At 45.0% G+C, this 13,902-nt stretch overlaps 1 protein-coding gene across 3 annotated transcripts in view; it reads right to left on the bottom strand.

Moving 5' to 3' along the window:
* The window catches only part of LOC309643542 (uncharacterized protein), a 118,536-nt gene that overhangs the window by 86,106 nt on the left and 18,528 nt on the right, over positions 1 to 13,902 (bottom strand). For all 3 annotated transcript variants that reach the window (XR_014253792.1, XM_082426319.1, XM_082426318.1), the window contains exon 2: positions 12,502 to 12,586. Coding sequence is in view for 2 of the 3 variants with exons in the window: in XM_082426319.1 (XP_082282445.1) it covers positions 12,502 to 12,586 (85 nt within the window). In the remaining variant the exon portion in view is untranslated. The remainder of the gene's footprint in view (positions 1 to 12,501; positions 12,587 to 13,902) is intronic.

The following is a 13,902-nucleotide window of genomic DNA, read 5'->3' as shown; positions in this document are numbered from 1 at the left end:
AGTTTATGTTGTAATTTATGTAACATTATTATGCCTATTATGTTTATAAGCTACAAGATCTTTTTAAAAGAAAAAGTTTTATATTTTAGTATAACAGCACTTTTCTTTCCTTCTTTTTGGACAAGGGAGCCATATTTTCATTTTGCACTGGGTCCTGCAAATTATGTAGCCAGCCCTAACCTGGACCGTTTTCTAGAGGTGATCTGGCCACCACTGCTCTTTGTAAAGGAGGTCAGACAACTATCTCTTAGGCAGCTGGTCTTGGGAAGCAAAATGACCCATTCAGAGATGGACTGGGGACCTTGTGTCCCGATTACACTGGCCCACAGCTGAGCAAAGGCAAAATAACACACAGGTCAGTCACAGGCCTCTTCTCTGTTGACCACAGTGGAATTGCCAGCTCCCCATACATAAGCTCCGCAGCCAGTTATGGCTGAAAGCATCATCCCAACCTCCCTCTCCTTCGTCAATGTCTTACTTGTCCTTCTCTGATGGATATCTGCATTACTCTGGGGACACAGCACGGAGCAAGACTGAAATCCCACTGAGAGGACTCAGCATAGGGTATGTTACCTTGTTGTTATTCAGACCCCAACAGCCAGTTTCTCAGCCTTTCCCTCTAAATCCTGTTTGGTGACTCCTGTTAGATACCCAGAAGCTGTCATAGGGTCACTTCACCAAGACAGTCAGAGTCTTGGCAATGGAGAAAAGCCCTGCAGGCACTTAAGGCTAAATCAAAGGAAAAGACCGTCATCCTTAGAGTGAGGAGTCTGGGACAGAAGCTGCCCCACGTGATGCTCCACTGTCCTTCAGAACAGGGCGGGACAAACAGATTCTGCTGACAAGGTGATCTCCTTTGGATCGCTTCATTTCACTTCACACAAACGACTTTGGCAACTTTTGTAAAAAAACAACCACGCATAGGATTGTACTCGGGCCATCTGAACCCTTCTCCAATTTCCACTACCGTACAGTTTGACAACTTGATGATTTCCTGCCCTGAGCTATTTTCTGTTTCCATGTGACTTCATCACAAGTTCCTTGAGGACAGAGACCATGTCTTCTCCTTCACGTGTCCCCAAGGCTCCAGGTAAAACAACAATGCTATAGTTTCTAGAACACTAACATTCACTTTCTCATCCATTAACCCATCAATCCTCACAGCACACACCACGCCCTCAAGCCAGGATAATGCTCATTTTACAGAGGAGGTGATCAAGACCTGGAGAAGGTCACTGGTTTGCCCACACTCCACAACTGCTAAAGGGCAGAGCTAGGACGCAATCACAGACCTGTCTGATTCTGATCACAGCACCTCTGGGGAAGGGGCCATCTCTAACAAGGCAGGCATCACTCCTTTTTTGCACACTGCCTAGCACGGTTCATTACAAATGCAGATACTTGAGCGAGACTTTGTGATGATAGATGTTTTCATGTTTAGCAACAGAACCACAACTGCGTGTCTGCTTTTTCTACTACATGGCAGCACATCCTAAAAGTACCTCTCCTGTTACGCCCATCTGCACTGTTCCAGGACTGCTGAGTGTGTCAAGGACTTTGGGCAGGAAGGGATGGGACTCTCCACAACTCTGGTCTTCCCGGTGGCCTCACACTTTCTGCACCCTCCCAGGATGGAGTGGGCAACAGCAGCTTGAAGCGCTCTGTCTAGACTTGCTTCGTGGCAGCAGTAACTATCTACAAACTGTGGCTTCTGTTCTTTGCCCTCCTAAGATGAAGGAAATGTGGAGGTGTAGGCCTCCAGGGCATAGCGCCCCGACCTGGGCTTCTCTCCTAAGTGTCTAAGACCAAGCAGATGCTGGCCCACAGGATAGTCGCAACTCATTGCAACTTTAATAAATGTTTTCACATGTTTATAACCATGGCGTGAGGAAGGCCTACTTAAGGTTCAAAAACACAGAAGCCACGAAGAAAAAAGACTAAAGACCTGGGCCACATAATAATCCAAAATTTGGAACCATAAAAGATATCACAAAGTTAAAAGAAAATAACATATTAAAATATCTGCAGCATGTATAACAAGCTAGGGTTAATATTCAGCATATCAACAATTCTTACAATTCATTAAGAATAAGGTGAACCATTTAATAAAAAGGGGGAAAGAATATAAAGAGGCACTTCATAGTGAAAGAAATAGAAATGGCAAACAGCAAAGGAAAATATGCCATATCTCACTGTAAACAAAAATACAGTTAAAATACTAAAATATCATAGTTCATTAAATTAGCAGACATTAAAAAGAATATTAATATCCAGTGCTGGAATTTTAGTTGGATTTGCCAAGCAAAAAATGAGAGAAGACTCAAATAAATAAAATTATAAATGAAAGAGGAGACATTACTACTGGTAACACAGAAATACAAAGGATCCTAAGAGATTACTATGAACAAGTATAGCCCAGCAAATTGGACGACCTAGAATAAATTGATAAATATACAACCTACCAACACTGAATCATGAAGAATTAGAAAATCTGAACAGACCAGTAATGAGTAAGGAGATTAAATCAGTAATTAAAAATTTCCCAGCTAAGAAAAGTCCAGGACCAGATGGCTCCACTGGTGAGTTCTACCAAACGTTTAAAGAAGAATTAATGCCAATCCTTTTCAAACTTTTCCAAATAATTGACCTGAATAGACTTCCAAAGAAGACATACAAATGGCCAAAAGGTACATGAAAAGGTGCTCAACATCGATAGCCATCAGGGAAATGCAAATCGAAACCACAATGAGATATCAGTTCACACCTGTTAGAATGGCTATTATCAAAAAGAAAATAGATAAGACAAATACTATATAATCTCGCTTATATGTGGGAAAAAAAGCCAAACTCATAGAAACAAAGTAGATTGGTGGTTGCCTGGGGCTATAGAGTAGGGAAAATGAGGAGATGTTGGTCAAAGAGTATAAACTATTACTTATAAGAGGAATAAGTTCTGGGGATCTCATGTACAGCATAGTGACTATAGTTAACAATACTGTATTGCATACTTGAAAGTTGCTAAGAGAATAGATCTTAAATGTTCTCACCATAACAACAGCAAAATGGTAATTACGTAAGGTGATAGATGTGTTAACTAACCTTATTGTGATAATCATTTCACAATATTTTTGTGTAACAAATCATCACATTGTACACCTTAAACTTACAGAATGTTAGACATCAATTATATCTCAGTAAAAGAGAAGAAAAGAGAAAAAAAAAAATATCCGGTGTTGGGAGTTAGGAGGGCAGTTAGGTTGCATCAAACTTTAAAATGTGTTCTGCTCTTTGACTTGGCATTCTACTTCTAACAGCTAACCTAGAGAAACATGTGCACTTGTGAATAAAGAAGCACGGGCAGAAATGTTAATTATAACACTGTTTATAAAAGCATAACATTGGAAATAACCTAAATGTCCTCTAGTAAAGGCATGGCCTAATAAGGCATGGGACAGACATCGCAGGGAACGTTATGCAGCGGTTAGAAAGAATAGGTGATATGCTGAGCACTGACATGGAAAGATTTCCAAGACACAGGATGTGAAAAAAAGTGAATTGTTTAACAATATGCATAGTGTAATCTATATTTTAAACATGTAACCCCATAAAACCACACATTTCTATATGTACATATATGTATGTGTAAATGTATAGAAATACCTCTGGAGAAAATACTAAACTGGCAGTAAGTTCTCTCTGGGTAGCAGAGTGGGTTTGGGGAGGCAGCAGCGGAGGGGCTCTTGCTATGACTGTTCTGTTGGCTGATATTTTTACAAGAAGAATGTATGCATATATTACTTGTGCAATTTTAAAAGAAAAAGGAATTAACATAGGTCCAGGGTTGCTAAAGGACAGACCTATCAAACCCATTAGGTCTACCCTCCCTTTGGGGGCCCAAGTAGCCCAACTGGGGTCTGGAGAGGAGGGACGGGGTAGAGAAAAAGAGCCACCACCTGCCCAGTGTCAGCCCCCACCCACGTGCCATAAGTCTCCTGACTTTCTGACAGATGTTATTCTATTTTCCACTGTGTCTCAGGTCAGGCTCCCTGAGAAACAGACTCTGAGACTGAGATTTGCATGCAAGAGGTTTGCCGGGAAGAGCTCTGGGGAACAGCACCTCTGGGGGAGTGAAGACAGGACTGAGCAGAGGGAGAAGCTGGGCTGTGGTGCCATCACAACAAAGGCCTTAGCAGGTCCCAGAAGGAGCTCTGGAGCTGAGAGGGCTCTTCAGAGTGGTCCCAGCATGGGGGGAGGGGGCTGGGCCTTCGCACCTCTGCATGACCAGTCACTGGATGGGGGCTGCCTCTGGGAAAGGAGTGCAACTTTGGCCAAAGCAACTCACTTCAGCTGAGAGGCCGGTCCTGGGAGAGACTCGGCTGTGGGCAGCAGTTGGGAGGAATGGACACCTCAGTCCTGAAGGGGAATCTGGAGCTAAGTGAGCATTTGTCTCAATGTCGATTCCTTCAAAGATGTCAGGTTGCAAAAATGAAGAAATAATTCAGACTGACCTAGCACCAACTCTGGCAGGTCCAGAGCTAAGCCTCTAAACTGCATTGTCTTCTTTAAACCTCACAAGTCTGAGCTGAGTACTAATATTATCTGTTTTACAAGTACTAATATTATTTGTTATATAGATGAAATTGAGGAAATTGAAGGAATTATACAATAATTATACAATACAGAGGAAACTGAAGCTCAGAGAAGTAAAGTAATTTGCCTGAGGTCACACAGCTATCAAGTAACACAGAAAGGTTTCAGTCTAGGTCTGGCTGATTCCAGAGCCAGCAAGAGGGGAGGTGGCTTACAAAAAGCTCAGCCAGGACAAAGAAAAATAAGAGCAACAATGGAGAGGTGTTAAGAAGGTAATTAATACCATTCTTCTGAATAGCAGGTTGGAACAGAGATGTCCAGGAGCCACACAAAAAGTCCTGGGCCCCCTGTTTGTCTTCATTGTATACAGAAAATCAAGTATTTAATTCCCTACATATTGTATGATGCTAATTTTAGCATGTTTTAAAACATGCAAATATTTACTATTTATTATAGTTATCAATATTTACTATTATTTATTATTGATATATATTTTTTTTAATACAAACAAATTAGTATAAGTATAAAGACATGCAGGAGAGAGATAAACACCTGTGGAGGGAGGGGTGCTGGATGAGAAACCATTTAAGAAGCTTCCATTTATATTTATATTACACAAATTCTTAAGCTGGGTAAGGAGTACAACAATATTTGTTATATAATTGTCTCTACAAAAAGTAGAACGAATAATGCCTTTTGTATTTTGAAACAGTTCATAATAACTGTTTTTCAAAAAGAAAAGTGTTCAGATAAGAAAGCTTATAATAGCTAAACAGTAGCCCATTATTTAAACTTGTATTTGTTGTTTGTTTATTTCGATCCATACTCTAATTTGAGGCATTATATGGCTTAAAAATAGAAAGTACCTATTAATAAATGTGCAGGTCCTTTAATGAAGACTCATTATAGAAAACACCCTGGTGAGTGTGTGCAAAGACAGCCCATGTGCCAAGTCTTTAACCTAATTCTAATGATGTACCTACTATCCACCTGGATCTTTTATGGAAACAGGATGAAAATTATAAACACACATGTAATGTATATACAGGATTGAGGAGGGCTGGTTTTAACACAGGAAGCCACTGCCTCCCTTCCCCCACACACCCTGATCACGTGATCCACCGCCCTTCGTTCTATCACAGTCTTCCACTCATGGGGGGCACAGAACAGTAGACCTCTGGTTGCCAAATATACAGGCTCCACCTGCCCCACCAGCTGCCCCAGGGTTTCTGCTAATCCCTAAGGACATCCCTAGCGCTCCTGGGCTATAGATGACCCAACTTCCTCCTCCTAAGATTTGACTGCAAAAGTGCTTGGGCCCATGTTCCTGCACTAGGGGCAGTGGAGCAGGGGGTGCAGAAACCAGAGATGAAGAGCACACCCGACACTGCTTTTGGGAAGTAAAAGCCCAGCGACAGCTGAATCTCTGAAGCAGCCCATTCCCTTAAGAATCTGGAGTGTCAGGGACACCAATTCCCGCTCCTTGGCTCCTTGGGGCCTCTGGGTTCCCGTGGGGGGCCCCTCTGGGAAGCAGGTTGGCTGGGAACCACACTGTCACGTGTGGCCTCTGGCCCCGCATCCACTGATCACCCACAAGCCAGTGAGTGTCGCAGTCGCACAGGACAACAAGAAATGACCTTCAAGCAGATGGCTCACAGGCCACAACCAAGACAGCAGTTTTTAAAAGTGTTTCTAACAATATTTTGTAAAGCTCCCAGTATTCTTTTACTGGTTCAAACAAACAAATGGAAAAAGATTTTTGAAGTCAATCAGGAACATTGAACACATTATTATATAATGTTTTTTAAACTACTGTTAATTGTGTTGGTTGTGCTAATGGCATTATTTTGTTCTGTCAGAAGTCCTTACCGGTCAGAGATACTTATTCAAGTATTTATCCATAGAATGATGTGACATCAGGAATGTGCTTTAAAAACCACCAACAAAACAAAGTAGCGGTGTGAGGAGTGAATGAAACAAAAATGGCAGTGTGTTCGTTGTTGAAGCCAGGTGATGGGTACTACACTTTCTACTTTTGTGTATGTTTGAAGATTTTAAATAAAAAATTTAAAACTGATCTCTCGAGGGGTTAGTTTCTCACCGCGCATACATACCTTTTTTGTTTGTTTTTTTCCCTTTCTCTGCCTTTTTTCACTTACAGAAGTAAAATGTTCTTGTAAAAAATGTCAAGCAATACAGAGGGCTATAAATCCACTTTCCATTAATAAAGGCAAGAACTGTGTCATGTGTGTTTCTTGTCACCTCGTCCTTATGCAGGACACTGTCCAGCGCCCGTATGTGCTCAATTTAATGCAGTTAGAATCACTGCCCCTCACACAAGACTGGAAGGGACCTTTTAGGTTGTTTATTCCAATTCCTTCATTGTACAGATGGGGAAACTGAGACCCTGAGGAGAAGGTAACTTGGTCAGGGGCCCTGAGCTGGTTAGTGGCAGAACTATAAAAAGCTCTCACAATCCTTAAGGCAGCATTTGTTGGGTAACCCCCAAGGAGATCCCTCAACCACAGGGCTGGTGAAGCCCCGATTTGTCCTGTCACCAGCACCTCCCATTCCCCCCACCCCTCTGACCCCTTCTTGACAGGAGCTGAGGGCATTGAGAGGGCAGATCCCAGACTCAGAGAAGGCCCCTGGGTGAGGTCCAAGGCTGCTCTGCACCTGCACTCTCCCCAGCTGCAGCCCCAGACTCACTCCACCTCTCAGAAGCTGATACCCACACAATGGGTGCCCTCCTTAGCTCTGGGCAGCTCCTCTTCCTACCCCAGTACCCACCCCCTGCATGCAGTCAGTGAAGTAAGTTTGTGACCTCATGCAAAAGGGAAAGTATTATAAGAAGGTGTTCTCTTAAAGCAAACAGATATGCTACTTTTCAGGCTTAAACAGAGGGTAGGATGGGAGGTGGGAATTCACACAAAATTCTAGGTTTATGATCCAGACTTTCCAAAGCCACTCTCTGACCCACAGCCCCACAGGGCCCAAGACCTTCAGAGCCACAGAAAGGGCCAGCTCAAAACTATTCCAGCTGCAGATTTGAGCTGTTTGCCCAGGATTTGCCCAATCTGAGGAGAGGGGAGGGAGTTTCACGAGAGGGTCTGGATTTGTGTTGTCCAGCATGGTAGCTACCGGTCAGTGCGGCTACCGAACACTTGAAATATCCAGTCCAAAGTGAGATGTGCTGTCTCTATAAAATGCACGCCAGATTTCAAAAACAGTACAAAAATAAGAATGTAAAAAATCTCATTAATAATTCTTATATTGATATGTTAAAATGATAATATTTTGGATATATGGGGTTAAAATATATTATTTAAATTAATTATTGTTTCATTTCTATTACTTTATTGAAGTATAATTGATGTACAATCAACTCCATGTACTTAAAGTGCTCAATTTGACAAGTTTTGACATGTACACACTGTGAAACCATCATTACATCATATAATGTACATGTCCGTCACCCGCAAAGAGGTTTTCTCATGCCCCTTTATAGTCCCTCCTTCCCACTGCCCCCCCATCCTAAGATAATTAAGGATATTCAGTCTGTCTCTATGGAATAGTTTGCATTTTGTAGAATTTTATGTAAGTGGAATCACATAGTATGCATAATTTTTTACTGCTTTCACTCAGCATAATTATTGTGCGATTCACTCACGTTGTTATCAGGAGTTCATTTTTTTAATTGCTGAGTGTTATTTCATTATATGAGTCTATCATAGTTTTTTTATCCATTCACCTGTTGATGGACATTGGGGTTGTTTCTGTTTGGGGGCTATTACAGATAAAATAGCTATGGACATGTGTTTATCTGTTTCTTTTAACTTTTACTTTTTTTTTTTAATGTGGCAGCTACGAAATGTAAAATGTGCTCACGTTGCATTTCTATTGGACGGGGCACACTTAGATTCTCTTCTCAGCCTTCTGCTTTCCTGGCTCAGGCCAATTGTGTTTAATTCAACCAACTGGTGCCCTGGGCCAGGTGCAGAGCCAGAGCCGGGAGCTGTTGCTACAGAGGTGAAGGGCCTGGGGAGAGGGGGGCCCTGAGTACGTCACTCCTCTGTGCCCCCCAGACCCCCTTTTCCAGGAACTGTCTCAAGGCACCAGCCACGGGGCGGGGAGGTGGGAGGCAGATGCATAAACAGTCACCTTGAATTCAACATCAGAAGCCAGAGAGAGATGCATAAAGGCTCAGGTGATGCAGAGGAGGAAGCATGTGTGTCTGGGGAGTCTGGGAAGTTTTCCCCGGGAGATGACATTTGCACTGGATCTTGGAGGAAGAGAATTCACCAACCAGAGTGGGGGGAGGAGTTTCTAAGTGCAGGGGAAAGTTCTGAAATTCCCCAGGGCAAAGCAGGTTCCAGGAACTGGGAACTCTGTGCAGAGAGGAGGGCATCAGCTGGGGTGGAGAGAGCTCAGGCTGGAGAGGGGCTGGTGGGCCAGAACAAAGGGCCTGCTATGCCATGGGGGAGAGGCTGGTCCTTACCCTCCAGGCAAGGACACTAGGGAGCCAGGAAAGAGAACCAGGCCAGACTGCACTTTAGAAGAACCTCCAGGGGAGGCAAATAGGAGTGATGAGTATTTGGACCATGCCAGTGGGAATAGACAACAGGGACTAAGTCCTGGAGAGTTCAGAAGCTGGTTGGACACGAAGTGGCAACTAACCCGATGTGAGGCACACAGAAGAGCACAACTCTGGGGTCCTTACAGCTGGCGCTCCTAGGTGGTTGCCATCCTCTCTTGCCTAGATTCTGGCTACATCCCCCCCACAGGTGTCCCTCTCACCCTGTCCAGGCCACCCACCCCAGTGTTGGCACAGAGAGATTTAACTCCACAATTGTCTCCTCCCAGCTCAGTGTCCCCTGTGGCTTTCCACCACCTGTAGGATGAAATCTCACTTCCCTTAGATAGGCACAAAGCCCTGGGCAAGCTGGGCCCACCCACCCAGGTGTGCGCGTGCACACACACACACACACACACACACACACACACACACACACACACGGTGCAATAGTGCCCTGGCTCTCCATCCCCATGGTCTCTCGGCCTGAGGGCCTTGTCACATGTCTTAGCCTAGACTGAACACAAAACCCTCCTCCTCTTCCAGGCACGGTTTAAGGCTCCTTCTCCAGAAGCTCTCCCTGAGGGCTTCAGACCCCTGTGCTCAATACACACTGTGCATCTATAACCTCTTTCATGCTCACTAAACTGTCACTTCTTGAGGGAAATGTCTGTCTTTTGTTTCTGGAGCTGGAGTACTGGAGACAGAGATATGAGGGTAACCTGATGTTGGCAGTAATTGCCTTAGGAAGGCTGAGATGAGGGCAGAGCCCCAAGGGCAACACTCTGGGCACCAGGATTTCTGACCCAACACAATGTGGAAATAGGGTCAGAGGCGATCGCTATTCTCTGCTCTGAAAAGTCTTGGGAAGGCTTATTTTGTCACAGGGGAAAGAGCTGTACGGAGATAAGAAAAAACAGCCAAAGGTCCCTGCCCTTAATATGTTCATAATTAAGATGAGGATGATAAAACAAGCACACATAAAAGGACATCAAAACATTGGATCTCCAATGTTTTAAAAAGAGCAACAAATAAATGTGACTTACAGGGCAAATCTGCATGGAATTAACCAAGTATTTATTGAGCTCTTACAATGTAGTCAGGTCATCCTGGAGCTGTAAAGGATGCCACAAGTGAACCTAAGTTGCCTGCCTTTGTCTCAAAGTGTTACCACTCACGATAAATGTCATAGGTGTCTGGAACGGGGCTTTCAAACTTTACTGTGCATTTGGAATACCCAGGGGTCTTGTTCAAATGCAGATTCTGATTCAGTAGTTCTGGGGTGGAGCTCAAGATGCTACATTTCTCACAGGTTCTGAGTGGAGGTCCCAGCTGCTGGTCAGGGCCCCACTTTGAGTAGCCAGGACCTTAGTGAATGAAGAGAGCCATGTGAGCTGGAGCGTTCAGGGAAGGCTCCATAAATGGGACTGAAGGAGCAGGGACGAGACGAGGCAGGAGGGCATTCCAGGGGCGGGCAGCCTGAGCAGGGACATGGGACAGAGGCAAGCTCACAGAGGGGGAGAACCACGGCGCAGGAAGTCCATACGCTGGAACTGAAAATTCTCATTAGCCAGCAGCAGGAAGTGCAAGGGACTAAGTTATGTGGAGTCTTCAATGCCACACTAAGGAGCTGCAATTTAATTAAAAAGGGAAGAGTGAGCTGGGGTTGGTTCTTGAGTCATATTTGGCTGACACATTCAGGAAAAGTAGAAAAAGAGTAAGGAATATATATCCATGCAGAGGATGAGGGGAAATGGAGTACAGTTTCTCTCACTTCTTACTTCAAGGCATTCAGTTCAGTTCCTCGAGGCCACGTCTCCATCCCCTACCCTCCATCCCTTTGCCTCAGTCCGGGCCTTGCTCCCTGAGTCCTTGGCTCTAGAAGCCTTTTAAGTCTCAGATGATCCATGAACACTGGGAAAGAAACCTGCGGTTCTGTGCAGCCTTTCTTTCTCTCCACGGATGCATAAACAATTCAACTGCACATGATAAAAGCAAGGGGAGGGGGGACCCACATTAATTTCCTCAAGGCAAATGATAAGCTGGCAGATTTGGCTCTATGGGAGGAGATAAAAGCTCCAAACACAGCCGAATGGCTCTCGGGACCCGAGCCTGGTACGGATGCAAATTAAAATAAAAACTATATAAACAGCAGCACAATGGCACCATTCAGGCCTCCTTCATTAGAAGCCAGCTCTCCAGCACCACTGCCCACAAAGACAATTTCCCTTTCTTCTCCCTCCTAACGAATTTCCAAGCTGGTCAACAAAAGGAGGCTAAGGACAAAAGCAGTTCTAACTGATGAGGCTCTTGGGAGAGGGTCGTTGGGGAGATTCATTTTATGTGTGCAAATCAAAAAGCAAATGTGATGTGTCAGACCAGCTGAGGACAGGCCTCCCGCTGGGGGTGGTAGATGTGCCAAGTCCCTCCTCTCAAGGCTCCATACAGCCAGATAACAACCCAAAGGTCACATGCACCAGCCAGGCCTCCCAGAGCCCGAAAGAGCCAGCTTCCTCAAATGCTGCCTTGCACAGGGGGACCCCATTCAGCATCCAGGCACAGGATGCAAGAACTCGCTACCATGGCAGCCTCTCCTCTGTATTGCAGAGGACAAAGTTCATTCGTTATATTACCATGAAGCATCTTTAAGGGGGGCAGTCACTGGGGTGAGGAGACTCAGTTTTAGCAAAATCCACCACGTATTGAACGTTCAGGCTCTGGGGGGAATCTCTGCTCACAAACCACAGGTATCCCTGATTTTTTGCCATTCAGTTTTCATTTCTAATCACCTACGCCACTTCAGAAAACTTTTCAAGTGACAGTGCTCTCCAACTGTATCGTTCATCCGCATGACTTGCTCTGCAGCCATGAAGATTTCTTCACTTCCAGATCCCTTCACACTCATCTCCCAACCCACACGCCTCCCCAAACTTGGAATTCCCTACTACATCCCTGCTGTCCATCTACATCCTCTTCGCCTCATGAACCTCATGTTTCCTCATTATAAGATGGAGTGATAATCCCTGCTCCACTCATCTCATGGGCTATTGGGAGACTCAAATGAAATGAACATGAAAGCAACTATAAACAGCATACATATTTCTGTTTTAACAGAAATGTCTTAGCTGAGGCTATAGCACTGGACCATTTAGTGACTGCCAAAAATCTCTCTCTTCATTGTTAAATGAGACTTTTTTCAGCCAATAGGACAAATGAAGATTTGTCCTATCCATCAACACCAAAAGGAACTCCCAACATTTGTAAATGATGGAAACCCAAACAGCCAAAGCGAGCCATCCCCCACCTTGGCCCCTTCATGGTTCCCCAGATTATCTCACCAGCACATGCTTGGTACTCACTCTCTGCTTCACCCAGTTTATGCTTCCGGCCCACTGATCTGACGTCAGGCCAAAGGGCTGGTGCCTGGGAGAGGGAAAGACCAAAGAGAGTAGTGAGGCTGGGAGGATGTTTTTTCTCCAACTCTGAATGCTGCTTTACTTTGCCCCTTTAGGGAAGAGTCCACCATTTAGAAAATGAACTGTTTACAGTCTAACCGGCAGCAGCTGCTGTGGATGGGAGGCCCTTTTCCCACTTGTAGGCTAAGAAGCAAAGGAGGAGTGAAGAGAGGAGAGAGATATGAAAGTCCCATGACCAGACTGCCCTTTCTAGCCCTCCGCAGCCAGCCGGGTGGTCACAGAGCTCTATAGTTATTCTCTCATTTTCCCAGCTGATAAGGATGAGGGAGGTGCTATCTGCCACAGTCACCCCCGGCTTTAGGGCTGGTGGTTAATAGCACATGACCCAGCACTATTTTCCTCAACACCTCCAAGCCCTGGCTGCCCTGGACAATGCTGCTGAAAAGATAACAATGTGGGGTTGATACGCTCAGGTCTTTTCCGAACCACACTCACATTACCACTTGTGTGAGTTTCCTAGGGCTGCCATAACAAATTACCACAAACTGGGTGGCTTAACACTATAGAAATTTATTCTCTCACACTTGTGGAGGCCAGAAGTTCAAAATCAAGGTGTGGGCAGGGTTGGTTCCAGCTGGAGGCTCTGAAGGAGAATCCATTCCGTGCCTCCACCAGGGGCAATCTACAGCATTGCTTGGCTTGCGGCTATATCGCTCTAATTCCTGCCTCTGACTTCACATAACCTTTTCCTGTGTCTCTGTGTGTCCTCTCCTCTTCTTATAAGGGCACCTGTCATTGGACCTAGGGCCCACCCTAAGCTCAGGATGATCTCATCTCAAATCCTTACATTATATCTGCAAAGATCATTTTTCCAATAAGGTCACCTCCACGGGTTCCAGGGGTTAGGACTTGGACATATCTTTGGGGGGGACCACTATTCAACCCACTGCAGCCCCCAAGCAAAGGGGAAGGGACAAGAGAAGGACACTACACTGAACCTCTGTTGAAACCTGCAAGAATTCATGGGGCAAAGTGGGAAGGGGAGTTATTCAGCCAAATTATGGTGGCAAGGGCTGTGGGATACTGAATGGGACTTCAGCATAGCTGCAGTAGGGAGCAAGGGACACTGGCTTGGGATCTGCCCTCCACTGAGACCCACAGAGGGCACCAGGTGGCTGCAACAACAAAATAACAGGGAAAGAGCCACACCATCCATCTCTCCCCCCACTTACCCACCATCTTCCTCCCACCTCACTTACCCCTGCTGGGTAATCTATGAATCAGCCTCCTTTTTACCCTCCTGGGGGTATAAGCGAGGCGGCA

The sequence above is a fragment of the Balaenoptera physalus genome (genome assembly GCF_965194825.1).
Source record: "Balaenoptera physalus genome assembly, chromosome: 15".
Taxonomy (NCBI): Eukaryota; Metazoa; Chordata; class Mammalia; order Artiodactyla; family Balaenopteridae; genus Balaenoptera; species Balaenoptera physalus.
Note: the sequence above shows the minus strand (reverse complement) of the source record. Positions and strands in the feature narration are given on the sequence as shown.